The 24,797-nt window shown below is 53.2% G+C and overlaps 7 protein-coding genes and 1 pseudogene across 7 annotated transcripts; 5 read left to right on the top strand and 3 right to left on the bottom strand.

Annotated features, from left to right (window-relative positions):
- Positions 1–3,399: 3,399 nt before the first annotated feature.
- On the top strand, positions 3,400–6,580 carry SAPIO_CDS5025 (Frequency clock protein; the record flags this gene model as incomplete). The annotated part of the gene is made up of 2 exons (XM_016787431.1): positions 3,400–3,796; positions 3,906–6,580. 2 exons carry the CDS (start codon positions 3,400–3,402, stop codon positions 6,578–6,580), a joined length of 3,072 nt encoding a protein of 1,023 aa, XP_016642933.1.
- Positions 6,581–7,723: 1,143 nt separating this feature from the next.
- On the top strand, positions 7,724–8,918 carry SAPIO_CDS5026 (uncharacterized protein; the record flags this gene model as incomplete). The annotated part of the gene is made up of 6 exons (XM_016787432.1): positions 7,724–7,767; positions 7,893–8,018; positions 8,165–8,291; positions 8,393–8,491; positions 8,563–8,688; positions 8,805–8,918. The coding sequence occupies 6 exons, from the start codon at positions 7,724–7,726 to the stop codon at positions 8,916–8,918; spliced, it is 636 nt and encodes a 211-aa protein (XP_016642934.1).
- A 1,293-nt stretch (positions 8,919–10,211) lies between these two features.
- Positions 10,212–11,671, top strand: SAPIO_CDS5027 (uncharacterized protein; the record flags this gene model as incomplete). The annotated part of the gene is made up of 4 exons (XM_016787433.1): positions 10,212–10,379; positions 10,611–10,660; positions 10,787–10,910; positions 11,009–11,671. 4 exons carry the CDS (start codon positions 10,212–10,214, stop codon positions 11,669–11,671), a joined length of 1,005 nt encoding a protein of 334 aa, XP_016642935.1.
- Positions 11,672–12,328: 657 nt separating this feature from the next.
- Positions 12,329–13,109, bottom strand: SAPIO_CDS5028 (Uncharacterized protein; the record flags this gene model as incomplete). Its single annotated transcript, XM_016787434.1, has 2 exons — positions 12,329–12,856; positions 12,933–13,109. The coding sequence occupies 2 exons, from the start codon at positions 13,107–13,109 to the stop codon at positions 12,329–12,331; spliced, it is 705 nt and encodes a 234-aa protein (XP_016642936.1).
- A 1,433-nt stretch (positions 13,110–14,542) lies between these two features.
- Positions 14,543–16,217, top strand: SAPIO_CDS5029 (Serine hydroxymethyltransferase, cytosolic; the record flags this gene model as incomplete). Its single annotated transcript, XM_016787435.1, has 3 exons — positions 14,543–14,587; positions 14,674–15,089; positions 15,227–16,217. The coding sequence occupies 3 exons, from the start codon at positions 14,543–14,545 to the stop codon at positions 16,215–16,217; spliced, it is 1,452 nt and encodes a 483-aa protein (XP_016642937.1).
- Positions 16,218–17,693: 1,476 nt separating this feature from the next.
- On the bottom strand, positions 17,694–18,358 carry SAPIO_CDS5030 (uncharacterized protein; the record flags this gene model as incomplete). Its single annotated transcript, XM_016787436.1, has 4 exons — positions 17,694–17,809; positions 17,915–17,957; positions 18,032–18,099; positions 18,172–18,358. 4 exons carry the CDS (start codon positions 18,356–18,358, stop codon positions 17,694–17,696), a joined length of 414 nt encoding a protein of 137 aa, XP_016642938.1.
- Positions 18,359–20,727: 2,369 nt separating this feature from the next.
- On the top strand, positions 20,728–22,136 carry SAPIO_CDS5031 (26S protease regulatory subunit 6B-like protein; the record flags this gene model as incomplete). Its single annotated transcript, XM_016787437.1, has 3 exons — positions 20,728–20,882; positions 20,968–21,108; positions 21,167–22,136. The coding sequence occupies 3 exons, from the start codon at positions 20,728–20,730 to the stop codon at positions 22,134–22,136; spliced, it is 1,266 nt and encodes a 421-aa protein (XP_016642939.1).
- A 969-nt stretch (positions 22,137–23,105) lies between these two features.
- Positions 23,106–24,725, bottom strand: SAPIO_CDS5032 (annotated as a pseudogene; the record flags this gene model as incomplete).
- Between the last annotated feature and the right edge of the window lie 72 nt (positions 24,726–24,797).

Here is a 24,797-nt window from a genome sequence, read left to right on the forward strand (position 1 = left end):
TAGTACCTAGATTATAAACCACGAAGACTTGGGAAAACCAGGGGAGGAGAAGAGGGTGGGTGTGAAAGGGTTTGTGGGCATTTCGGGAAGAACCCTTCTTCGACTCTGGGCATCATAAACCGGGCCAGAGCGGGGGTGACGCCTTCTTTCTCCTTGGTTTCCTTTTTCATATTTCTTTCTTTTTCTACCCCTAGCTTACCCTTTTCGGCCTTGTTTTTTTTCGTTCTTCCTTGCATTGAGCAGCGTTACTTCGTCGAAGCTCGAGGATCACGACTGTGAAAGGTTCGGTGCTTGCTGCACCATTACATCATCAGGGAAACGTCTCCGGAAGTTCTGTGTGAAGATCGTCTTCGCGGCTATGACATCATCCTTCCTACAGGTATAGCAGAGACCTGGAAGGGAAGCGCGCTGTGGGCTTTGATATCTTGTTAGATTTGTCCAACGTTCCATTCTCGGGTCCGTAGATGTATGGGAGGTGATGTGAAAAGGTGTCGGGACTGTCATGACAGAACTGACATAGTTAGGCTATAGCAGATTGTACGCATACTACTTCGTAGTAGTGTATACTTTACGAGGGGATATTCGGGGCGGGCCGAGGGTCAGAAATGACTCCCAAAGACATCTGCTAAGTACGGAGTAGTAAGTAAACTAGTAAACTAGTTGATCCCGACAGGACATCCTCAACCTCGTTGGCAGCAATTCAGCTACTCTGTAGATGGGGAATAGGGCAACCAACCCCTACGGAGTACACTACCCAGCCCGATGCCCTATACGGAGTGCAACGGTTGGCGAGGTTGGGTGAAAGGGCCGGAATATCTAGTTTAGATTTTTATTCAAATGGAGGTTTGTCACCCTCCATCGGCCGGTTGCGATGCTGGACCCACCCCGAAATGCACGCATGGCGCCAGATGCGAGATGGTGGAAGGCAGAGGAAGGAATGATACGTGTACATCTTCTGGTGTCTAAAGTCACCCCCACCACGCCATGCCTGCATCACACGCCCGAACTGGGAGCAGAGAGAAGACTCGAAGTGAGTCAAAAAATGTGTTGGCATGGGTATGGAAAAATATCCGAATAGCTTCACGATCTTGCACAAGTATCGATCAAGGACGGAGAGGAATTGCTTGAAGTAAATACTTGTACTTGTCGTATATCGGCCAGGCATCGGAAGGTTTCGTACCGGGAGTTGACATCGTCTGCTGAAGGAAGGGGGGACGCCAACCTGAAATGGAAAAGATGATACTCTAGCAAATCGAACCCTATAAAACGAAGGCCATCAGACTAGCTTAGCACGGTATGTTAGGGTCTCGTGGACCCAATTTTGGTGGGAGACAACATTGAACTTGTGTGCCTGAATATTGTTTTCTCGGGCCTCGTGGATTGATGAGACAGTGTGGACTGATGCTGATGGCGTCGACTTCAGCCAATGACGAAGGGAGAGATGCAGCCCAAGCAAGAAGAATTTAATCTAGAAAAGAAGAAAAGAAAAATTTTGATGGGATCGCACTAGTGCAAATCTAGTGACCACGATCATTAATTCTTGGACCTTCAACTTTGGTCTTGCCTGGGTCCAAAGAATACGAAGTCGGGAGGTAGTTGTAGACACCGAGGATAAACTTCAGTCAGCTGTCGATTGATCGAAATTGCAGAGCAGCTCCTCCCATGGTTAATTCCTGCATCAAGTGCATTGCTACGAATTACTCGGTATAATGATGGAAGTACTTCGAACACGATGAGGAGTGGTTTCCCCAGGAAAGACCAAGGCTAGAATTGGTTGGTGCTTTGACGTTGTCTTGCCTCGAGCCTTCCCATGTTCCCTTCACCCCACATCTACATAAGCTCTGCCCCACTCATTTCTCAAAATGTAAATCGCGGATCGGAGCAGTTAAGAAGGCATTGCCGTCATATTAACCACCTTGTTAGCCCTTTTAACCCTTTTATTCCCCCCTTCCTGAAGCTCTCTCATGACATTCCCTAGCTGCCGGCACCCAACCGAACCCTTTCTCGACGACTATCAGTGACCCCGATGTTAATTTCAAAATCCTAAACCGCCTCGGCGGATCGAATCCCTCAGACCTCGTATCCTGGATATAAGCTGTAGAGGGCGGAAGTGACTGCGATTTCGTCGACCGATACTTTTTTTTGCCCCTCGATCTCGATCTCGATCTCTATTTCTTCTTCGCCATCCATCCCTTGCGTGAGAGTAGCAGTTTAGTACCTCTCCACATAAATTGTTCAAATTATTCGACAACGCATCGCATCGACATCCACTACGAACCCAAGTCTTCCATTGGCCGACTGAGCGTTATTGTTCCCACGGTGCAGGGACACGGAAATACATAACCCTCGAGTTGAGCTTCAGTGCCCCCTCTTCACGAGACGGTAGTTCTCCCCGAGCCGAGAGCCTGCGTCCAACAGGCCGCATTTCCCGGTTCCGATATTCTACGATGAGGGTTGACCCTCTGTGACTCGGGATAACACTGCAAACGACAGCAGAATAAGAAGCTCACGGGGCCCTTCTGAGGAAGGGAGCTTATTTTTTATATTGCTCTCATCAAAGTTTTCATCATCGGCTGCTGGCGAGGTAAGCAGGTCTTGAGTTGCCACTACTGTCCGAGATATCCAAATGCGTCAATCTACCCCGGGGCTTGGCGGGTCGCGTCGCTCAAACGACTACCCACCCGACTGGTTGGCGCCTTTTCTCCAAAATGATATGACATCAATGTTGACACTGGAAATTCTCACAGGTCGCTTAATTTGTTCAGAGAAAGAACGCACTTTGCTGCAACGATCCCCTTTGTGATATTATCCGCCACGAGCCAGGCCACCGATCTGAACAATCGAGACCCTCTGGAAATCGAGCCGTAGAATCCAAACCACCGTTTCGACGGGTCGAGAGCAACCTGTAGCCCAACCGAACTGTACAAAGTAGAGAACCACGATTCCCGGATTCATGACTAAGGCCGCCCGTGGACGCCCGAAAGTAGCAGCTGCATTGTGCATTTGATACATCTTGATACTTTACTACTTTACCGTACAACGCCTTCGTCCATATACCGCAACGACTTAAGAGCCCTCCTCTCTCTCACGCAGTGCACCCCTCACCAGCTCGATCCTTCATTCGACATCATCGGGATCGACCAGCTGGAGTGCGCGGGCGAAACGTCATAACTCTACAGCAGAACCCTCTCACAATCGCCAGACCCGTGAGATCATTGCTCCTTTATGCCTACGTCCCAGACGATCGAGAACTTTTAAGAAACCCCCCACCTGAATCGAGTTTAATCTCGATCGACCACTCGGCCGAATACATTTGTCGTGAGAATATGGAGGGTAGCCACCATCACCAACTCGCCAAGCAACCAGGCCTTACGATCTGACACTCGCGATAATCGAACCATGCCAGGACACAACAAGCAGTCTTCTCGCGATGCACATCATTCCCCACGACGAGGCGGCCGTCATCACACTCACTCCCCTTACGATACTCGAACGGTTCCCCTGCGATCAAACCCGCGCACGCAAAATAGTCCGCCCTCTGCCCGCCCTGCCGCCATCGCCGCGGTCGCCGCGGTCGCCGAAAAAGAGGCTACCGCGGCACCACCAGATATCTCCCCTGCGGATGTGTCGGCCACGACCACAGCACCACCAGCTGCTAAGAAACCGCTATTACGACACTGCGATTCATCTGCAGAGAGCAACGATACCGGCAATGTCAGTAATATCAGCAACCCCAAGAACTGGTTTGACCAGTCGAACCAGAACCCCTCGGCCAGTCCCGGCCAAGCCATGGATGGTAAGAACCTCGTCGTCAATTGAGCCCTTCAATTCTAGACATGCCAGTTCAGGGGTAGAAATAAAAAAAGCTAACCTGCTTGCTTTCCTTTTCTTTTACTCCCTCTAAGTCGACCCACCATTTTTTCAAAAGCACCACAGTTCGCCATCCGACCAGGATGTCAAGGGCTCTCTCCCCCTTGACATAGTGGCTCCCCAAGACTGCGAAGTCCCGCCGCCGGCTCCCACCCACAGCAGCGCCGAAGACTACCGAAGCGTCATAGACGACCTCACCATCGAGATCAAACGTCTCAAAGACGAGCTAAAGCGGTACAGACAATCGGGCCCCTCGCCGCTCCGGAGCGAGAAACTGTTCGAACTCAAAGTCCACAGTCTGCCCGCGTGGAAGAAGCGCGAACTCGAGGCGACCCTGCGAGAGTTCGCGTCCGGGCTCGAAACCACCTCGAACCCCAACGCGTCGTCGTCGCCGCGGAAGAAGTCGTCGAGGAACACGAGTCGCATGTACTCGGGCTCTCAGTCGGGGTCGAAACAGGCTTCCTCGTCGTCCGAGTCGCAGCGGCGGCCAGTCGATTCGGCTTATGCGTCTATGTCTACGGGTCATGCGTCGGCCGGGACGTCACAAGGGAGGCATTCCGGGCGGTCACGGGTCAAGTACTCGGAGCAAAAGGTGGAGAATTATCTCAAGGAGATCCCCGAGGGGCTGTATCCTCGTCACATCACCATGTCTGAGAAGCAGAAGAAGAAATTAGTCGTGAGGCGGCTAGAGCAGTTATTCACGGGGAAGCCGAACAGCAAGCAAAGAGCTAAGCACTACGAGGTGTCGCCGATGTCGGTGCCCGTCAGCGAAAATCAGGAGCCCGCACGGGAAGCGAGGATTCTTCCGAGCCTTGCTACGAATAAAAAGGGCGGGTCTCGGGATAATGGGGAATCTACTTCGAACTCGAACGGCGACCAGACCTCGTTGAGCGGGAGCGGGAACGGCAATGGTAACGGCAGCGGCAACGGATCTAACAACTCGTCCCCACCGACGATTCCGCCTCCCGAGCAACGACCAACCCGGCCCCGCGATCTAGACCCCGATCGGCCGCAGAACCCGTCGGAAAACATCGAGTATCTGCGACATTTAGGAATTGCGCCACCCGACATTCAACGCACTGAAGTGGGCAACGGCAAGGCGGCGACCTTGTCTCCGGACGCGGATGGCTGGGTTTACCTGAATTTGCTCTGCAACCTCGCCCAGCTGCACATTTTCAACGTCACCCCAAGCTTCATCCGCGCCGCGGTCTCGGAAAAGAGCTCGAAGTTCCAATTGTCGGCGGACGGACGAAAGATTCGCTGGCGTGGCGGTACGGAGGGCACCAAGTTTAGTAGCGACAGCTCGGGCGATAATTCGTGCAATAGCAAATCGCCTGACGACTCGAGTAGTCCCAACGACGGGGGCAGTGGGAACAATAAGCTTGACGGGGAAGAAGGGTGGGCGACGGCTCATAAGAGGTCCAAGTCTAAGACTTCGGGCATCAAGACGTCCTCCGGTCCCTCTGCGGCGAGACAGACGTCCAAGACGGGACCGCAGACGTTATCGGAGGAGGCGGCGGCCGCTAGTTTCCAGTACAAACCGTTATTCTTCAAGCACCGCACATCCAACGAGCAGACGTCAGAGGACACGGGTTCTTCCCCCGAATCGCGAGAAGAGAGCTATTTCACGGGGTCCGGGTGGGACGCATCCCACTCGATGTCCTCAACGCGGAGGAAACGCCGCGCCGATGGCGCGATTATCTACTACAGCGGAGCTCCCTTCTGCACGGATCTCTCCGGTGATCCGGGTCATCACCAGCAGTCGTCTAGCCCTTGCGTCGAGGGCTCGAGCTCGCTGATCCAGGAAGAACCGGCCGACACTGTGGATCAAGGCATCGAGGAGGTGTTTCCCGCGGTGCCGAGGCGCACGCTCTCGGGCTCGTCGCTGCCTTATCGCCCTCTTAGTCTACCCCGGCAGGATCTCTTGGAGGCGGTTGGGGCAATGGGCGGGGGTACGAGCGATTTGGGCACGGATATGGTGGTGGGTGAAGACGGGGAGAGCGATGGCGACGCCGACGAGATGGCGTGCGAGTTCCCGTGGTCGAGGTCTCCGCAGGCGGCGAGGGTTCCGCGACCGCTCGAGTCGACAGGCCTTGGTGGGGTGTTGCCCGACGATCACTTCTTGGTCACGGTGTCGACGAAACGTGCTCGGGAGGAAGGGGAATTCGATGACGTGACCAATCCCGAAGCTAGATTTAACTCCATGGTCGAGCAGCTCGGAAGGTTACACACCGCGCTACCGCCCCAAGGCTATTATTACCCCGTACTCCCCAGCAGATCCCCCACCAAAGACATCGAGTACCTCTCCGGCCGCATCAAGCGCCTCAAACCCACCTCGCTCCCTCCCCCCGCCATCTTCTTCCCACCGTTTAGCACGGACGAATCGAGCTGCTGCGCCGAGGAGCTAGAGTCCTCCGAGGCGGACGACGAGCGCGTCACGAGTTCGGAGGAGGCTGCGAGTCGGCGCGTGCATCGGCATCATCAGTCTGATCTCCTCTCGCTCGAGGATAGCAAGGTGTCGTCGGAGCCGGCGGCCGAGGATGATACTGGCGATGCTATGCTTGTTGATGGGGAGTCGAGTGAGACGAGTCGCGCGGGGAAAGCGGTGGCGGGGGCGGTGGCGGGGTCGAGGAGTTCGTTTGCTACAGCGGGGGGTGGCCCGAGTGGGTTTAGTAGTAGTAAGGAGGAGAGTGATGATTCAAGCGATTGATGGCTCTGGGTTCACTCCCTCTCCCACTGGCGCCCCTTGTCCCGGAGCAAGCGAAGAAGAAATTCAAGAGGTATGAGTAGAGTTCTGCGTGGCCAAGAATCTCCCCCTCTCAGCCTGATACATGACTTGGCTTGTCTACATATTTCTTTTCCGTTTTTCTTTTTATACTCTTTCTTTGGATACCATCTGTCGGGTGTATGTTAGGACCCCTGACACACACCGATAGAGTCGATGTACTTCTTTGACGGAAAAGTTTGGGGTTTATTTCGTTTAGGCGCAACGATTTGGAGGATACGGGAGTGAGGAATCAGTCCATACGAGGGAAGACAGGCAGGAAACAGTTCCTAAGGAACAAGCCGCGGCTGTGAGAGAGCGTGTTGCTTGATCAGTGCTGGAGGCCATGTTCTCTTCATGCTCTTGTGTTCTTCCTTTCTGTTTCAGTTTTTTTTCTTGGCCTTTTCTTGTTTTTGCGAACGATACCTTTGTCTGCATTTTTGCTGCTTTGGATATGACTAGATGATTGAGTTTCACGGCTGCGTTGCTATTAGGATGAAGGGGGTTAGGGGAGATTATTGTAGATTGAGGGAATGAACTATGGTGCTGGTATTACCTGCCTGGGTATGCCTCAAGAGAGTAATACTCTCGAAGCTATCTAGCTTGAGGTAACCTAGAGATGAAGCAGACTTCAAGAAACTTGAAATTGATATAATCTGGAAAGAGACAAGGACACTCCCGCTGTGTTGTCTGCATGGAGCTTGAAGCAGTCGAATCCCCAATGTCTATTTAATCGAGTCAATTTATGACGCTGAAAGTAAAGCTTCAAGTTCAAACCTATGCTGATTAATATGTACGCCTGGTCTGATGGTGGGATATAACTGTTCGGGCGTTTCTGTTGATGCTCTCGATTTGAAGAAGGCTGATGATGGTTGTGGACATTTGATCTCAATTACCCCGCCAAAAAATTACCTTGGCTGCGCTTGCTTTGACCCGCTCACTCGAACAAGCTCCTTTAAACTCGATCCAAACCACCCGAACGACAACCGACCCTCTCCCTCCACGCTGATTCCGACTCTCCATCGTTCCTACGATCCTATCAAGCTATTTTTACGCTCGTCCCGCGAAATCTCTCACTGCCTCTCCACAATGTCGGCCGACGCTAAGGTGGCGTCCTCGTCGGCGGCCCAGTCGTAAGAGCTCTCGTGCTCCCCCCCCCTTCGGTTGGCTCTCGATTCCTGCAGAAATAAGGAAGCCTTATTTATTTTTAATTTTTTTTTCTACAATATAAATGCTAATCCCTTTTGCATGCGACCAGATCGAAAGGCCCCCCGACGAATCCCCGCGGTATTCCCTTTGCGCCGTTCGTAGACAACGTCGAGGACTATGTTGGTTCGCGAGAGGAGGTGGAACCTACACTGCGGAGTTTCCAGGAGATGATATCGTACGTTCCTTCTACTTCTCCTTTTACTCGATTTTCCCGTCGCGACCTCGCATACCCGGAGAAAGGGGGGCGTTCTTGGGTGCTAGGGCTACTAGGGGGGAAGCTCCTTTTGGACTCGTTTGAAGGACACCCTCGCTGATGTGAAGTCTGGGCGAGGGCAGAAAATACCAGTTCATGGAGATGAATCTCCAGAAGAGGGCGGGCGGACTGAAAGAGAAGATACCTGAGATAAAAAAGACTCTTGAGACGGTACGATTCCTCAAGCTAAGGAAGGTGAGTTTTCTTTCTTCCTCTTCTTGTTTTTTTCTCCCCTCGAGTTCTCAAGGCGACTGTGTAGAGAGACTAGATCGCTAATACCTGAGGAAACCCCACAGGACGACGAGGAACCTTTAGAGACAACATTCGAGCTCAACGATACGCTATACGCCAAGGCGCAGATACCGGCCACCGAGGAGGTTTACATTTGGCTGGGGGTAGGAACGATGCAGCCCAGCTTCATTACGGACATAATGGGGGTGGCTGACACGAGAGAAATACGTTACAGGCCAACGTTATGCTGTCTTATCCCATCGACGAGGCGGAGGAGTTGCTCGAGGGCAAGCTTTCGACGGCGACGCAGACTTTATCGAATTGCGAGGAGGACCTGGACTTTTTGAGGGAGCAGATTACGGTAAGATTTCCCTTCTTCTTCTGTTGCTTGTTTCTCTCTCTCTCTCTCTCTCTCTTTCTTCTCCCCTACCCTTCGTGGCAATTACTCCGAGTGTGCTCCTGATCGACATTTTACAGACAATGGAGGTGGCGCTGGCGCGGGTATACAACTGGGACGTCGTGCAGAAACGTAAGGAGAAGGCGGACGAGGAGAAGACCAAGGGCAAAGGCAAAGGGAAGGAAGCGGCGTAGTTTCTTGGCGTGTGTGTGTGTGTCACGCGTCTGGGTTTTTTTGATGTAGTGGGATTCTGGGAGCATATACCACTTTTTGTGTTGGGAACTCTGGTAAAAGGAGTATAAAAAGATGCCTTCCGTATTTCGCTCGTTGGGTATAAAATCAGGAAGTATGCAGAAGATGGATGCCTAGTATGACTTGAGGCTGAAGGTCGGTCTAGATGCTGTGGCGCTGATTCGTGTAACGAGGGCGAAACGTGGGTTCGTTGGCGATTCGATTGGAGACGCCGAATGTAAGCTGGCAGCAGATGAGGGATGTTGCCGTGTCTTGGGAATAGACTGCAATCTGCATCTGCGTCGAGTCTACGTCTACGTTTGTGGAGCCTGGAATATTCTTGTCAGAAGGAAATGGAGGGGCTCAATATTCAATGTTGTTGTTCATCAAATGTTGATCATGACGATGCGAGATGTACGAGGTACCTGTACAACCGCGACGGTTCCAGCTGGAGTCAGGTACAGCATAACGGGAGCGAGGGAGATCGTCCCGTCGAAGTCTGCACAAGAGCAGATTCGCGAGTATGGGGAATCTAAAAGTTTCTTCAAATCTTCGAGGATATCTGAAACTAACAAGCTTTTCGTGCACCCATCTTCTTTTTCTTCTTCTTCTTCTTCTTCTTCTTTATTTTTTTAGGCAGTTTTGGCCTTGACATCTCAAACAAGAGGATCCATCAATATTGAATTGATGTGGTGTACTTCAGGCATGGCCTTCAATTTTAGCGGGACCCATTGATCCATCCACTGCTGACGGTGCCCGGATCCGCGGGATCACAGGCTCGAAACAGGCTCTCAACGCCCCAAATGAAAACGGAATGAACACTGCCAGCCAGTGCCAAGTGGGCGGAACTAGGGACCTTGGACAGACGTTGTCGTACCAGTGACATTCAACGTTGTGGGATCCCGGCGAGTTCAGGGACCTCAGGACCTGTGCTCGTCCAAACTCCGCCCCCTTTCCTTGGGTAACAATTCATCCAGTTGTAATTGTACATTCGTAAACTCGTACACTACATCAATTTTACCCCTCCCTTCACTACTCCCTACAATCAAAAGTATTGAATCCTCACACCGATCCAAATCCACCTTTATCCCATCAACCCAAACATTTTTTTAAGCAATTTCTCTCCTTTCTTTTTGCCCCTTCTTCCCCTTCTCCTCGCCCCCTTAAAGTAGAAAACAAAACCCCGAGATAACTTTCCCTTCGTTTCTTCTCCTTTCCGCCTCTCCCCTTCTTTGCTACTACGCCCCCCGCCCACCATGGAGCTCGATCCCAAGTACGACGACTACGACTTCCCAACAACGGCCCCGACGCCTGCGCCCGGCCACCCGGGGCACTTGAAGCCTGAGGAGCAGGCGCAGGTGCATCAGTTGCGCATGTTGCTTGAGGCTGAGGGCTATACTAAGCGGCTGGATACTCTCACTCTGGTAAGTTGAGATTGGATGAAAAGGGGTGGAAATACCAGGGGGTGGGAGGGCCGAAGGGGGATGTGGGAAGGGAGTTATCATGGCTTTGGTTGAGGTATACGAGGGAGGAAGCTGGATCGTTCTTGAGTCGGGCTCGGTGACCTCGGGGGCCTTTAGTTGATAAGGTTTTCTACGATTTTTTGCGTGAATTTTTTGGGGCGCTTTGGCTAACATTGCTTTGGTTTCTTACAGTTACGGTTCCTGCGCGCGAGGAAGTTCGATGTCATGGCCTCTAAGAAGATGTAGGCTCTCTAACCCCCCTTCTCCCATACCCCCGACTCTCGTGTCCGATGGCCCGGAAACAACACCACAAAGGAGGACTTCGAAAGGTCGCCAGGAGCTAACATTTGGGCGGTCTGTTTCTATAGGTTCATGGACTGCGAGGCCTGGAGAGCCGAGATCAACCTCGACGACCTCGTGCCCACCTGGGACTTCGTCGAGAAGGAGGAGATGTTCAAGTACTACCCTCAGTACTACCACAAGACGGATAAGGTAGTGACATCTAGTTCTCACCCCCTCCCCCTTTTCCCACCCTTTCCCCTTATCCCACTTCCGTCTAAACACACACCTAACCCTCTCCTCCCTCACAGGACGGACGGCCAGTCTACATCGAGCAGCTCGGCGGCATCGACCTAACCGCCATGTACAAAATCACCTCCTCCGACCGAATGCTGACCAACCTCGCCGTCGAATACGAGCGCCTCGCCGACCCCCGCCTCCCCGCCTGCTCCCGTAAATCCGGCCACCTCCTCGAGACCTGCTGCACCATCATGGACCTCAAGGGCGTCACCCTGACCAAGGTGCCCCAGGTCTACTCGCACATCCGCCAGGCCTCCGCCCTCTCGCAAAACTACTACCCCGAGCGCCTCGGCCGCCTCTACCTCATCAACGCCCCCTGGGGCTTCTCCACCGTCTGGTCCGTCGTCAAGGGCTGGATCGACCCCGTCACCGTCCAGAAGATCCATATCCTCGGCGGTGGGTACCAGGCTGAGCTCCTCAAGCAGGTGCCCGCCGAGAACCTCCCCGTCGAGTTCGGCGGCACGTGTAAGTGCGAGGGTGGCTGCCAGCTTAGTGATATGGGACCTTGGAGGGAGAAGGAGTGGTCGAAGCCTGCTAAGTGGGAGACGGATGTCCAGAAGGAGGAGAAGAGCGATGTCCCGGCTCCTGCTCCTGCTGAGGGTGTGGTCGAGATACCCGTCCCCGCTGAGGGCGTTGCCCCTCCGGAAGGCGCCAAGGCTACCGCCCCTGCTTAAAGCTGCGAGAGGAATTGTTCAGGGCTAGCGGCCAGGGTTAGAAGAAGTTGTTGGGTGTTGTCCTCGTGTGCGTTTGTTTCTTGTGACGAGTAATTTAAGAAGCTGGAGAAAGGCTACGGGCTACAATGGGGTTCTTTCTTTAAAGAAACAAAAAAAAAACGAGTAGCCGCCTTTTCATATTTTTGAACATGGCGTAACGTGTCATGGCTTGTGTTGGATTGAATACAATCGCGCTTATCTTTTCTCGGGGTTTACGGTTTGGGGGAACTTGAGGGCGAGAGTTTTTTTGGGGAGCGGGTGCAATTTCGATAGGAGGGATATTGAGGTAGTTTATACATATAAAGAAGATTTTATTGAGGGTATCAAGGTGTTCTCAGAGTTCTCACGTCGTGTCTGTGTGATTTTGGAAGAGTGTTGAAGTGTACAGGGCATAACCCAGACTGCCGTCGGTTGCCATCCGCCAACGCCTTGAGGTAGCCTGTCCATTCCCAACCCGGCTGTTCCGAACAGTCGCATAACCCCCGGTCATCCGAAAAGCAGAGAACATCAAATAAAACCGTAAACGCCAAATGGACCAGCCCCCCATCATGAATCCCAGACGCCTCGCCCCACAAACGCCATCACCGTTCTCACCCTCATCATCAACGCTTCCCCTCTTCACCTCCCCTGCGTAATAACATACTCCCCCGCAACCCTCGCCCTCTCCATCTTCGCCACAGCAGCCGGCATCTCCCTCTTCAACTTCTCCAACCCCTCCACAAGCCCCTTCCAAACCTCCTCCACATCCCCCCCTTCCCCTCCTTTCGCCTTTACAGCGTTCTCAACATCCAAAACGCCCTTACCAGCCTCGCCAACACTCGTCCCCGCCTCGGAACAAACCTCCCGCGCCCGCTCCTCCAACGCAGCCTCGTCGGCGTTGAGGCCCCCGCGCAGCGTCTCGGAGTACGCGGCCGCCACGCGCCCGGGGATCTTTTGTTTGAGGGAGGCGATTTCGGCGAGGAGGTCTTCTTCTTCGCGAGCGAGGTCGAGCACGCGTTGGTGCATCTTATCGTTGAAGGGTTCGTAGACTACTGGCGGTGCGGTGGGGTTGGAGGGTTGGGAGGGGGAGAGGTAGGCTTGGGCGTCTACGGGGAGGCCGTTTATGGAGAGGTTCGGGGCGGCGAGGGTGAATGTTTTCGTTATGTACTGCGTATTGTCAGTTGGTTGTCCGAGGTTGGAAAGGCGGAAAATGGAGGTCCAAGAAGAATGGGAAGGAACGCACGTCGTTGACGAGTGCTTCTATTTGTAAACGCAGTTGGTCTTCCTCGCCGTCAGCTCTATTGACGGGGGGAAAGGCCTCGTCGATGCGTTCGCGGGCGGCGCGTCGGACGTTGGCGATGAGGAAGGAGAGGTCTTCGGGGTCTTGGAGCTCGATTTTTCGGTGGGCCGAGTCGTCCATGATTTGTGGCGGGCGTAGGTATATGAGGGCTAGTGTTCGAATTGGGGGGCTTTCGTCGGGGTATTTTCTTCTTATGTTGGGATGGGAGGGGTGTCTTTGCTGGTCTGTTTAAATCGTCTTGACCTTGAGAGGTCGCTGAATGCATGCTGATTTGTTTACTTGGGACGACCCATGCCGCTTTGGCGGGGTGGCTTATCGGGCTTATCACCACGTGTCTAACCGTGCTTGTTCCCGCATCAATTTCCTTCAAGTTCCTCCCACTTGAACAACAGCTGCCAAAGTCTGCCATCTCATGTCTTTCACTGCCAACCAGTCATGCGTCCCTTATTTCTCTCAATCCGCAATCGGATAAGCTAGGAGCGGGGACGACTTCAATGCTCGAACCTGATTCCTAATACCGCTGCATTCCGCGGCACCCTGCTCCTATGCCTCGAACAAAACTACTTGATACTCGCAATTGAGTATGCACTTAGGGTTTGTGTTGAGGTAATAATGTTAAGGGTCCTGTGATATTCAGTGTCGATCTAGACGGAACCTTGTTGGCTTGTGCTAGTACTTATGCGGTTGGGCGGAGAGCTAGCCAACCGTCGAAGACGACGACAATGCTTGAGCTAAGGATAATGCTCTGTTAATATCGCGTGAAGCATCTGATGTGAGATTAGAAGTATCCATCATTAGCTCTTACACTTTCGAAGTCCCTCGAGATGGGTGAATGAAACGAGGTTGGAGGTTAGGTCTGCCACAAGAAATGCCCATTAAGCCCGCACTCGAAGTACAATTGTACCTGCAATCTTCAAGTTGTGCCCGAGAACAATTCGATGCTGTATTGCTGTATTGCTGTATTGCTGTTTTGCTGTTCACAAATCAGGAATTTGAGTTATTAATAACAGTCAAAGTCATCAATTCGAGGGAGCTCAACTAGAACTGAGGTACACTTCATTCAGTGTACATCTTTGACTCTTCTTGTTCAGTCTTACCCCACCTTGAGACTTCGTAACAACCTCAATTGTACCTCTACGGTTTGCCCCTCCCCCGCCCCCGCCAGTCTTCGTCAACAAGTACTCCTCTATCAATCAAAGGGCGCGAGGTACTTCCCCGCCCCCACCAAACCAAAATTTGAAAGACACCAAAAATCGGATTGAGCAAGCGCATTGGTGAGGAAGGAAAAAGATTTCCCACCGCCCAGGTTCTGCTCTGCTTTTGCTTCTCCGAGTCAACACCATTGTAGAATTTTTTTTCCCTGTTACCTTACCTCTTAGACCTCCTAGCTCGGAGAGTAATTTTCTTTACTTTTTTTTTTCTTTCTTCTTCTCCTCATCCTTCCTGTCTCTTATTTATCGTCATCCTCCCCTCTCCTACCTCTCTTCCTCTCTTCCCATCTTCCCTTCTTTCCTTCGTCCCAATTCAGTCCAATTCCCCCTCCCACAAGCAAAATGTCTTCGGAAACTCACTACGCTCTCCCAGCATCTCACAAGGAGGTTCGTTTATCCCCCCTCCGGCGCTATCCACATCAACGCGGCTCCCATTCCTCACTCGTGTGACAGTTTTCTAACCTTCCGTCCAGATGCTGGAGAAGTCTCTCCTCGACTCCGACCCCGAGGTCGCCGAGATCATGAAGAATGAGGTCCAGCGTCAGCGCGAGTCCATCATCCTCATCGCCTCGGAGAACGTCACCTCCCGTGCCGTCTTCGACGCCCTCGGCTCCCCCATGTCCAACAAGTACTCCGAGGGCTACCCCGGCGCCCGTTACTACGGTGGTAACGAGCACATCGATGAGATCGAGCTCCTCTGCCAGAAGCGTGCTCTCGCCGCCTTCAACCTCGACCCCGAGAAGTGGGGCGTCAACGTCCAGTGCCTTAGCGGCAGCCCTGCCAACCTCCAGGTCTACCAGGCCATCATGCCTGTTCACGGTCGTCTGATGGGTCTTGATCTCCCCCACGGTGGCCATCTTAGCCACGGCTACCAGACCCCTGCCAGGAAGTGAGTCATCCCTGCATCCCCTCCCCTCATCCCCGCTCGCGGTGCAGCTGGGGAAAGCAAAGCAATGGGTTGGGAAAACCGCCCCCCAAAAATTGCTCTCTTGATTACTAACTAACCTACGATGTCCCTCTTTGCAGGATCTCTGCTGTCTCCACCTACTTCGAGACCATGCCCTACAGGGTCGACCTCGAGACCGGCATCATTGACTACGATACCCTCGCCAAGAACGCCATCCTCTTCCGCCCCAAGGTCCTCGTCGCCGGTACCTCCGCCTACTGCCGTCTCATCGACTATGCCCGCATGCGCCAGATCGCCGACTCGGTCGGCGCCTACCTCGTCGTCGACATGGCCCACATCTCCGGCCTCATCGCAGCCGGCGTCATCCCCTCTCCCTTCGAGTATGCCGACATCGTCACCACCACCACCCACAAGTCCCTCCGTGGCCCCCGCGGCGCCATGATCTTCTTCCGCAAGGGCGTGCGCTCCACCGACCCCAAGACCGGCAAGGAGATCCTCTACGACCTCGAGGGCCCCATCAACTTCTCCGTGTTTCCCGGCCACCAGGGCGGTCCCCACAACCACACCATCACGGCCCTCGCCGTCGCCCTCAAGCAGGCCGCTAGCCCCGAGTTCAAGGCCTACCAGCAGCAGGTCGTCGATAACGCCAAGGCCCTCGAGAACAAGTTCAAGGCCCTCGGCCACAAGCTCGTCTCCGACGGTACCGACAGTCACATGGTCCTCCTCGACCTCCGCCAGCACCACCTCGACGGCGCCCGCGTAGAGGCCGTCCTCGAGCGCATCAACATCGCTTGCAACAAGAACTCCATCCCCGGCGACAAGAGCGCCCTTACCCCCTGCGGTATCCGTATCGGTACCCCTGCCATGACCAGCCGTGGCTTCAACCAGGCTGACTTTGAGCGCGTCGCTGAGTACATTGACGAGACCGTCAAGCTGTGCAAGGAGATCCAGGCTGGTCTCCCCAAGGAGGCGAACAAGCTCAAGGACTTCAAGGCTAAGGTCGCTAGCGGTGACGTTGCCAGGATCAATGAGCTCAAGAAGGAGATTGCTGCTTGGAGCTCTTCCTTCCCTCTTCCCGTTGAGGGCTGGAGGCACGACGCTGGTATCTAAACCCCTTGGCTTAGGTAGTCCGTTTACTACGCTACTGCCAGGTGGTGATCCAGCGCTCTTCTCATAATCACACACTTTACTCTCCATTACTTCTTTTTCTACTCTACCCATCTCGAGCTACAATGGCTCTCATAACCTCTCTTCAACAGAGGTCTCATCATCATCCACCCACAAACGGAAAGGAGTTTCTTCTCTCTTTTTTTGTTCCTTTTTTTTAGTTTTTTTTTTTTTTTTTTTTTTTTTTTTTTTTTTTGCATAACCAATAAACTCAACAAATGCATGGTCCAACACGGGAGGCGGGCGGGTGGAAAAAACACAGGCGTTGGGTTTCTGACACAACACATTTCAAGAAAAAGAAAATGAACGGCCCCCCTTCAACAATCCTCCTTGTTATTTTTATACTTTTTTTTTTTCTTATGTTAAACATTTGGGCAACTGAAGGGGAAGGAAATTGGGAAGGGAAGGGATATTATTTTTGAGCCGTTCAACCTGCTGCTTTTGGGAGATATCTTAGTGTTATATGTTCGGTTTTGTTTTTCAGGCTCGAAACTTTTGAGTAGTAACCAATATCAAGATGTCGTTGTACACGACTGCTTTTTTTAAAATGCCCATTGCATCATACGTAATATTCGAAGAGACCTCATTGGAACTTGTGAATTTGAAGTGGTACATGTATTGGTCTAGCCGGGACTATCTATTGAAACTTCCCCTTCCAGGGAAGTGAGGTCGGAAAGTCGAGTCTCGGGGGTGGAGGGTACAAAGATGGGTCCGCAAGAAAAAAGCCCATCTGCGAAGCAAGAAGGGGGAGAAGAAGATGCAGTGAGAAAGATAGCGAGCTGAATATTGTTGCAAGATTGGTGATGTGAAAAGAAAGATTGGGGAAAAATAATCAAAATAGATACATCATTCATGAAGCAAAAACCCCATTTCCTGCGAACGCCAGGTCCAAACCTAGAAAAGATACCAAGGAGTAAGAGGCGAAAGGAAGGGGGGGGGGGGGGTTGTGAAGAGAGGGATATATGTTCAGGTAGCAACGGGGATGGGGAATTTGGGGAAGAAAAGAAATATGGTTTGTTTTGAAAATCCTCAAGAAACTCCAAGAAACGATTTACTCCTCCGCCTTGCGCAGCTCGTACGGCAAGAAAAGAAAGCCCTTGCACCAGGAATGGTGAGCTGCGGTGAGCTCACCGAGAGTGGATATGAACCATAACGCCCATGACGTCCTCGAGAGGCCAGAGTAGAAACACCAAAAAGGAACCCGGGGAAAAAAGTACCAAGGGGAAAAGGGAAAAACCAAGTGGTCGATCAAAACAAGCAATCGTCGAAAGGGGAAAAAGGCGAAAATCGAATCTCGTGAGAAAAGACCGTCTAAAAACGAAGCATAGCCATGTATATCGAGGTCGGAAGTGTGTGTGCACCAAGAAAAGTTTCGTTCAAATCGTATGTACCGTTTGCTGGAGGACGGACAAGAGGCACTTATTGCGGAAGCATCATCTGGGCCTCCTCGTCGGTGAGGTAAATTTCGTGGATGGGGTCTCGTCGGTTCTCGAGCGGGACGTAGTCGTAGTCGATGTAGGACGGAAGGAAGATTTCTGTGGGGTCGCCTCACGTTAGTTATTGTCACTGGCTCCAAGATCGAGTCATAGTCGGAGATGCGGGTGGGTCGGGGGGCAGGCTCGGGGGTTCGGACTACTCACCTGGGTTCCAAGCGAAGCCTTGGCCGGACGAGAGGTAGGAGATCTAGAGGTTCAATGTCTTAGTTATGTTCCCTAGGCAATGGCGGCCAGTCTTGATTTGGGGAAATTGAAGCTTACCAAACGGGGAGGACCCTCTGGATCGCCAATGTTGATTACGGTGCACTCTTGCTTGGAGATCGCAGGACCTGCGGAAATGGTCAGTTTAGTCACATGTCGCTCGGATCAGGGGCGAGGCTATGCGGAAGGTGCGTGCATACTCAGGAGGCTCGGTCGGCGGTTATGAGTGGCCTTCCGTCCCTGGGACTTGGACGCCGGCGAAGGAGTCTGGGGAGATCGATAGTAGGGCGACGAAGAGGAGCTCCCGGAGGGGGACTTCTCGTTGGAGCTGTACGGGGTACTCGGGTTGGAGAGACCCGAAGGGATCGTAATCGACTCGGACGACATCGTGGGTGGTAGGTGCGTAGATGAGGGGTTGCGGATTCGGAGGGAACGGTAGAGAGTAAAGGAGGCAAGTTTAATGGTAGTCAAGGACAGTAGAGGAGAGGAGGCACAATAAAACCAGGGAAGTTTAAAGTAGTTGAAATGTGGGCTGTATGGATCGCGGTACCAATCTTCAATTTGGCCAGGGTCCCAATCAAGCAGGAAAGCAATCTGGGTATTTGGAGGGGTTCGGTGGAGGGGTGGAAGCAAAGCAAGATGATAAGACAAATAATCAAGAGAGTCCGGAGATTAAGATGAAGCAGGTAAGGTCCAGATATCAATGATTAACCAGAACCAAGCTACCAGAAAGTAGACGAAAAAGAACTCAACTCCTTGTTGGAAAAGATGAAAGGAAGAGGACGACAAGATGACAAAAGTGGGAGACGAGAGATATATATGAAAGAAGGCAAAGAAGTCAGGCTCTAGGTTGTATGTAGTTAAGTAGGGTAGGAAGACTTGGGACGACAAAAGGATGGTTTGGGTATTTAAAAGTTCTAAGTTTGATTGAAGATGGCGTCTGCAGATCGACACAGGAGAGATTCAAGTCAAATGGAGGTGGTCACACGTTGGGGGCGAGTTGTAGGCAGATAGTTTTAAACTACTTCGTACTTGGGAACATTTGAAGAGAGAGAAGAGGGACTTTGGACAATTGGAGCATCTGCATTGGGAGATGTACGAAGTGAGATGTACAAAGTATGAGTATTGAATCGTTGACGGAAGAGGTATACAGAAGAGGTAACACCACGCAACAGTGCAGCAGTGCGGCACCAACAAAGGCGGGAATACCACGCTTGCACTTGCACTTGCAGGTCGCACTTACACTGTAGATGCAAGATGCATGGCTGGTTTTGGTCTGTCTGGGCTGGCCTCAAACTGGGTTGGCCTGGCATGCCCAAGTCACTCCATTGTCTCCCACTTGTCCAGCTGGCCGGCTATCCACATCTCAATTGTCCAGTCTGGGAGAGACATATAGCAAACTTGAGGAACCTGATACAGGCCCAGTACAGCCCAGCACAGTTGGCACAACTTGGTGGTCGGCCCAGGCACCTGCTCAAAGACTAAGGCAAGTATTGGAAGCCTGATGACTCCTTCCCGGCCGATGCGGTGATGGCGGGACTTTCATGCCTCGTACAATTGTACATGTCGTAATTGGACAGATCCAAGTTCGTCTCTTGTCCAGTGTACATGTCCAATGGCGGTCAGCTGCGTGGTCTGCAAGGTACTGATACGGAAAAGTGGGGTCCTCTGTTGGTCAAGTTTGGTGTGCTGTCATCGATATGGCAGCATTGATTTGAGGAAAGGACCCCCCACATCCACCCAACAGGATCGATGGGGCGCTTCCGGGCTACGGTGGATGAACCAAATCCGCCGACTACGAAGTACGGGGTAGAGCAGGCTTAAAGTCTTAAGGAAATGATGGTGTTGCCAAACACTGTCGCTACCTAACCTATTCAATATTCGGGCTCTTCAATTAGGGCATCGTCAAACTGGGCTGTAATTTAATTTTCACAAGTACTTCGTAAACAGAGAGGGACCCTTTTGCCTCACTCTTCAACTGTCCGAGACAGACCCAAGGTCCGAAGGGGAGCTCTGCTCATCATCAATCGTTGCAGACCTGCTCCAGCCTAGCGTATTGGGGATCCTGACGCACCTGGACCAATCGCCGTGCGCCCCATTTCGGCACCCTTGCCACCGCTGATCCAAGGCCATGACGAAATCGGCCAATCAAGCCTCCGATAATTTCCGCCCCACCTGTCGCCCTGCCTCTGCCTGGGGAGTTTCAATGTTCTAGCCTCACATATTTTTGGTTGAGGAGGTCTGATCGGTCTGGGCCGGCGTGAGTTGAGGTGGGGCTCTCCTTCACGTGATGGTCACCCTTGTTAGTGCTTCCCTCACCGACACTGTGCTGAGTTTCGATGACTCAGCGGGATAAACTTTATCCGGCCCAGATTTCAAAAGGTTACTTGTAAAGTGACAGCGGCCGTAACCACCTGCCAATACAAAGTAAAGCTGAGCTTTGAAGGTCGTCAAAGCTTATGTAATTAAAACCCGACCCAAAGCTTGCGTTTCCCATTGACGCCTACACATGAGCATTGTCCGACAGGAGCAAATCCTCAGCCTTCCAAAAAACAGCATCACTAAAAAACACGAACCCAACGTCTCCGATTCATCGCGAACTCTTCCCTCATCGTCAATCTACCGACTTCGTTTCGTGTGTCCCTCCCGGAATATCGATACAGCGCTCGTCCAAATCCCACTTTGCACGCCCTCCTCTACCTGTCAACACAGCCCAACACTCAACTTTCCGCCACCAGCAGCTTCCATCCATCACCATGGGCGACGTGCTCGTAGAAAGCGCTCCCAACCACGTTTCCATCCAGAAAAAGGCCATCGCCTCGACGATACCGAATGTCGAGAGCTTTGAGGGGTTACCGCTCGATGGCGGCGACGAGTACGCTAATCTCAAGAAGCTCCAAAGACAACTAGAGTGCGTGATCTGGTGCCATCAAAGCTTTCCAAGACTGAATTTCCCCCCCCCTGTTACTGTCCGTAGCTAACAAACTTCGCATCAGATACATCCAACTGCAGGAAGAATATATCAAAGATGAGCAGCGAAACCTGAAGCGCGAGCTCGTCCGGGCTCAGGAGGAGATTAAGCGGATTCAGAGTGTTCCCCTGGTCATCGGCCAGTTCATGGAAGCCATCGATCAAAAGTACGTTTCCCCCCTCTTTAGCCCCTTAGCTCTCCTCGGCCCTTTCTAACTTGTGCAGCACCGGAATCGTCCAATCGAGCACCGGCTCCAACTACGTCGTCCGCATACTCTCCACCCTCGACCGCGAACAACTCAAGCCCTCCTCCTCCGTCGCCCTCCACCGCCACTCCAACGCCCTCGTCGACATCCTCCCCCCCGAAGCCGACTCCTCCATCGCCATGCTCGGTGTCGACGAAAAGCCCGACGTGACCTACGCCGACGTCGGCGGCCTCGACATGCAGAAGCAGGAAATCCGCGAAGCCGTCGAGCTGCCCCTGACCCATTTCGACCTCTACAAGCAGATCGGCATCGACCCGCCCCGAGGCGTGCTCCTCTACGGACCCCCCGGCACGGGCAAGACCATGCTCGTCAAGGCCGTTGCCAACTCTACGACGGCCAACTTCATCCGCGTGGTGGGGTCTGAATTCGTGCAGAAGTACCTCGGCGAGGGACCCAGGATGGTCAGGGACGTGTTCCGCATGGCGCGCGAAAACGCCCCCGCCATCATCTTCATCGACGAGATCGACGCCATCGCCACCAAGCGCTTCGACGCGCAGACGGGCGCCGACCGCGAAGTCCAGCGCATCCTCCTCGAGCTCCTCAACCAGATGGACGGCTTCGACCAGACCAGCAACGTCAAGGTCATCATGGCCACCAACCGCGCCGACACCCTCGACCCCGCCCTCCTCCGCCCCGGCCGTCTCGATCGCAAGATCGAATTCCCTTCCCTGCGAGATCGCCGCGAGCGCCGACTCATCTTTACGACTATTGCTTCGAAGATGAGCCTTGCGCCCGAGGTGGATCTGGATAGTTTGATTGTGAGGAATGATCCGCTTTCGGGGGCCGTCATCGCCGCTATTATGCAGGAGGCCGGGTTGAGGGCTGTTAGGAAGAATCGGTATAATATTATCCAGACTGATTTGGAGGATGCGTACTCGAGTCAGGCTAAGGGGACTAGTGACGAGAACAAGTTTGATTTCTACAAATAAACGGGGGAGGAGAGAGATGGGAAGGAAGAGGGTTTCTTTTTTTTTTTTTCTACGCCAGTGGGCTACTGCTTGGCGCTTACTTCAAGATGGAAAGAAAGACACAATGGGAACGGGATGGGGGGCCATTATATGTATTTGGGTCTGAGGAAATAGATGATAGGCGGAGACTGAGAGTAAGTAAGAGCGGGAAAGAAAGAGGAAGGGTTTTCTTGTTTTTGCTCTTCCTCCTAGACGTGTACATTACACATTCACTTTGACTTGGGAACTCCTTTCTCGTCTGTTTCCTCTCTCTCTTGTTCTGTTGTGCGGTATTGTGTAATATAAGGAAAAGATCATCAAACTCGTTTTATGTGTCCTCGTCCGTGCAACATCTCAAGTCCTCGCGAATCACATCTCACGGGTGCGCAGATATACTAGGTTCAAAATTCCAAAAGTCTATTGAGTTAAAAGAAATTCCCAGGCCCCAAAGAGGCAAAATCCCATATCTATATCTTTCCATAACGCCTCCCACTCTATCTTTGCCCGAGAAAAAGGGAAAACAGAATCCATCATAATCATACAAGTCATTAACGATCCCACTCTTTCTATAACTTTGAATCCGTTGAGTCCCCTCTTGCGTGTATGGGAAGAAGGTTATTACGTCCGTCCCCCCCTTTCGTTTTCCGTAATGGGGTATATCCTCCACTGAATTGAAAAGAAGAAAAGAAGAAGAAGAAGAGAAAGGTGCGAGGAGAGTTCCCCAGGTTTCTGCGGCGAGTCGAGGAGTTGGGACACCCGCCACGATTTTTGTGTCCTGCTTGAGATCCTGGATCTCAAGAGGTGCTCCTCCTCATTATGAATCCCTCTCATAAGGGTCTCGCAACAACCCCGAGTTCGAAACAACGTGCAGTGGGTATATCCTCCTCTTCGCGAAGCTAAAAACAACAAAGGCTGAAAAAGAAAAAGAAAGATGTCTCGCTTCGAAACAAATCATGCATTCATCTTAACACCCAACTCCCTCAGAATCTGCACAAACCTCACATGAAGCTGCACAAAAAACTCCGGCATCCCCACCAACTCTGGCAAGCCCCTCGCCTTGAGCGCAATGCCGCCACCACCGCCGACGCCGCCGACTCCGCGCCTGCTTCGGAACGCGCTGCCACCGCCGGGGCGATCGAAGGCGCTACCGCCGTCCTGCATGGCGGGGTGCTGCGGCGCGGAAGAAGCCTGTAGCGAAGACGTGCCGGCGGCAATCTGTTGTTGCTGCTGCTGCTGCCCGGCGGTGTCGGATGACGTGCGTTCGGCTTCCGCCTCGGCTAGCTGCTGAATCCAGGCCGCCATTTCCCGGAAAGCAGCGGCGATGAAGCTAAAGGTTTTCATGGCCACGCGCTCCTTGTGGGTGCTCAGGGCCAGGAATGCGTAGATGCGCTTGTGACCACGCGCATGCACGTCGGGGATGCGGAAGATGTAGGCCGTGGTGTAGCCGGCCAGAGGGTCACCAAAGAAGATGGGGCCTCCACCGGATGCCGTGTTACCGCCACTGTGAGAGGTGGCGAATGTAGGCGGCGCTTGAGAGGACGAGGAGGCGGCGCTGGAGATCGAAGCAGAGGACTGTGTCCGAGGGAGGGTTTCGAAGGAGAGAGTGCGGAGGCAAGAGGCGCGGATAATGGAGAAGGAGGCGGGGAGGACTGGTTCCTTAGTGGAGATGTATTCGATGTAGTGGGTGTGGCTGCCCGGGGTGGTGGCGTTGGAGAAGACGCTGGATCGAGACGTCGTTGAGCTGGTGCCGGTTCGGCGAAGACGTTTGCGTCCCAGTTCATCGGGGGCGAATTCGCCGTCGTCTTCCTCGCCGTCCCCGTCGGTATCACTAGCTGATGAGGGCTGCGAGTTTGGCGGGGAATCCTGGCCGTTGGTGCCGCCAAAGACCCAAGCGTAGGGCGTCTTCGTACGCAGGGTAGGTCCTCGCGCGTCGTTTCGGAGCTTGGTATTCGCGTCGGTGTTGCTGCGGCCCCCTACTCCTGATCCTCCTCCTTGTGCATGTTGTTTGGGTAGAGTCATGGCGCAATTGTCGCATGGATTCGCGCGCTTAGTAACGTATTCATCGTACGTTTTTCGAAAGCTCGAATCGCGTCGCACATGAGCGGGGGGCAGTTTTCTCGATTCCGTCTGGCTGGGGCTGGCGGGGGGAGTCTCGATGGCCGAGCCCGACGAGAGAGCGGCCATTGCGGCGGCTGTAGCTGCGGATGTCGACGCTGCTGTGCGTAGTAATGACGCGCGGTGGGCTTGGGATTCCTCCTCGGAAGCGGGGACGGATGCGCTGCGGTGGGTGGGTGAGAAGTTTATGTTGCGTAGGGCATCGGTGATGGCGGCGACGGAGTGTGGACTCGCCTGTGTGATGACGGGTTGCGAGGCGGCGGAGCTAGGGCGGTCTTCGGGGAAGGGGGATTCTTGATCGAAGCATGTTGAGCAGGGCACGGGTAGGCCCTCAGTAACCATTAGAGGGGTGGGACCGTGGAGGTCGCAATAATGCGCGAGGCATAGCTGGTAGGCAGATGTCAGCATTGTTGGGCTCGAGGGGTTGAAGCCGGCGCTGCTTGGAAGCGACGTCATGGCTGGCTTGGAGTGGTGAGCCCTGTTTGGGCTTGCGACAGGGCCGATCGCTTCTTAAAGAGGAAGATGTGG

This window comes from Scedosporium apiospermum (genome assembly GCF_000732125.1).
Source record: "Scedosporium apiospermum strain IHEM 14462 chromosome Unknown SEQ_SAPIO_0096, whole genome shotgun sequence".
In the NCBI taxonomy this organism is placed as follows: domain Eukaryota; kingdom Fungi; phylum Ascomycota; class Sordariomycetes; order Microascales; family Microascaceae; genus Scedosporium; species Scedosporium apiospermum.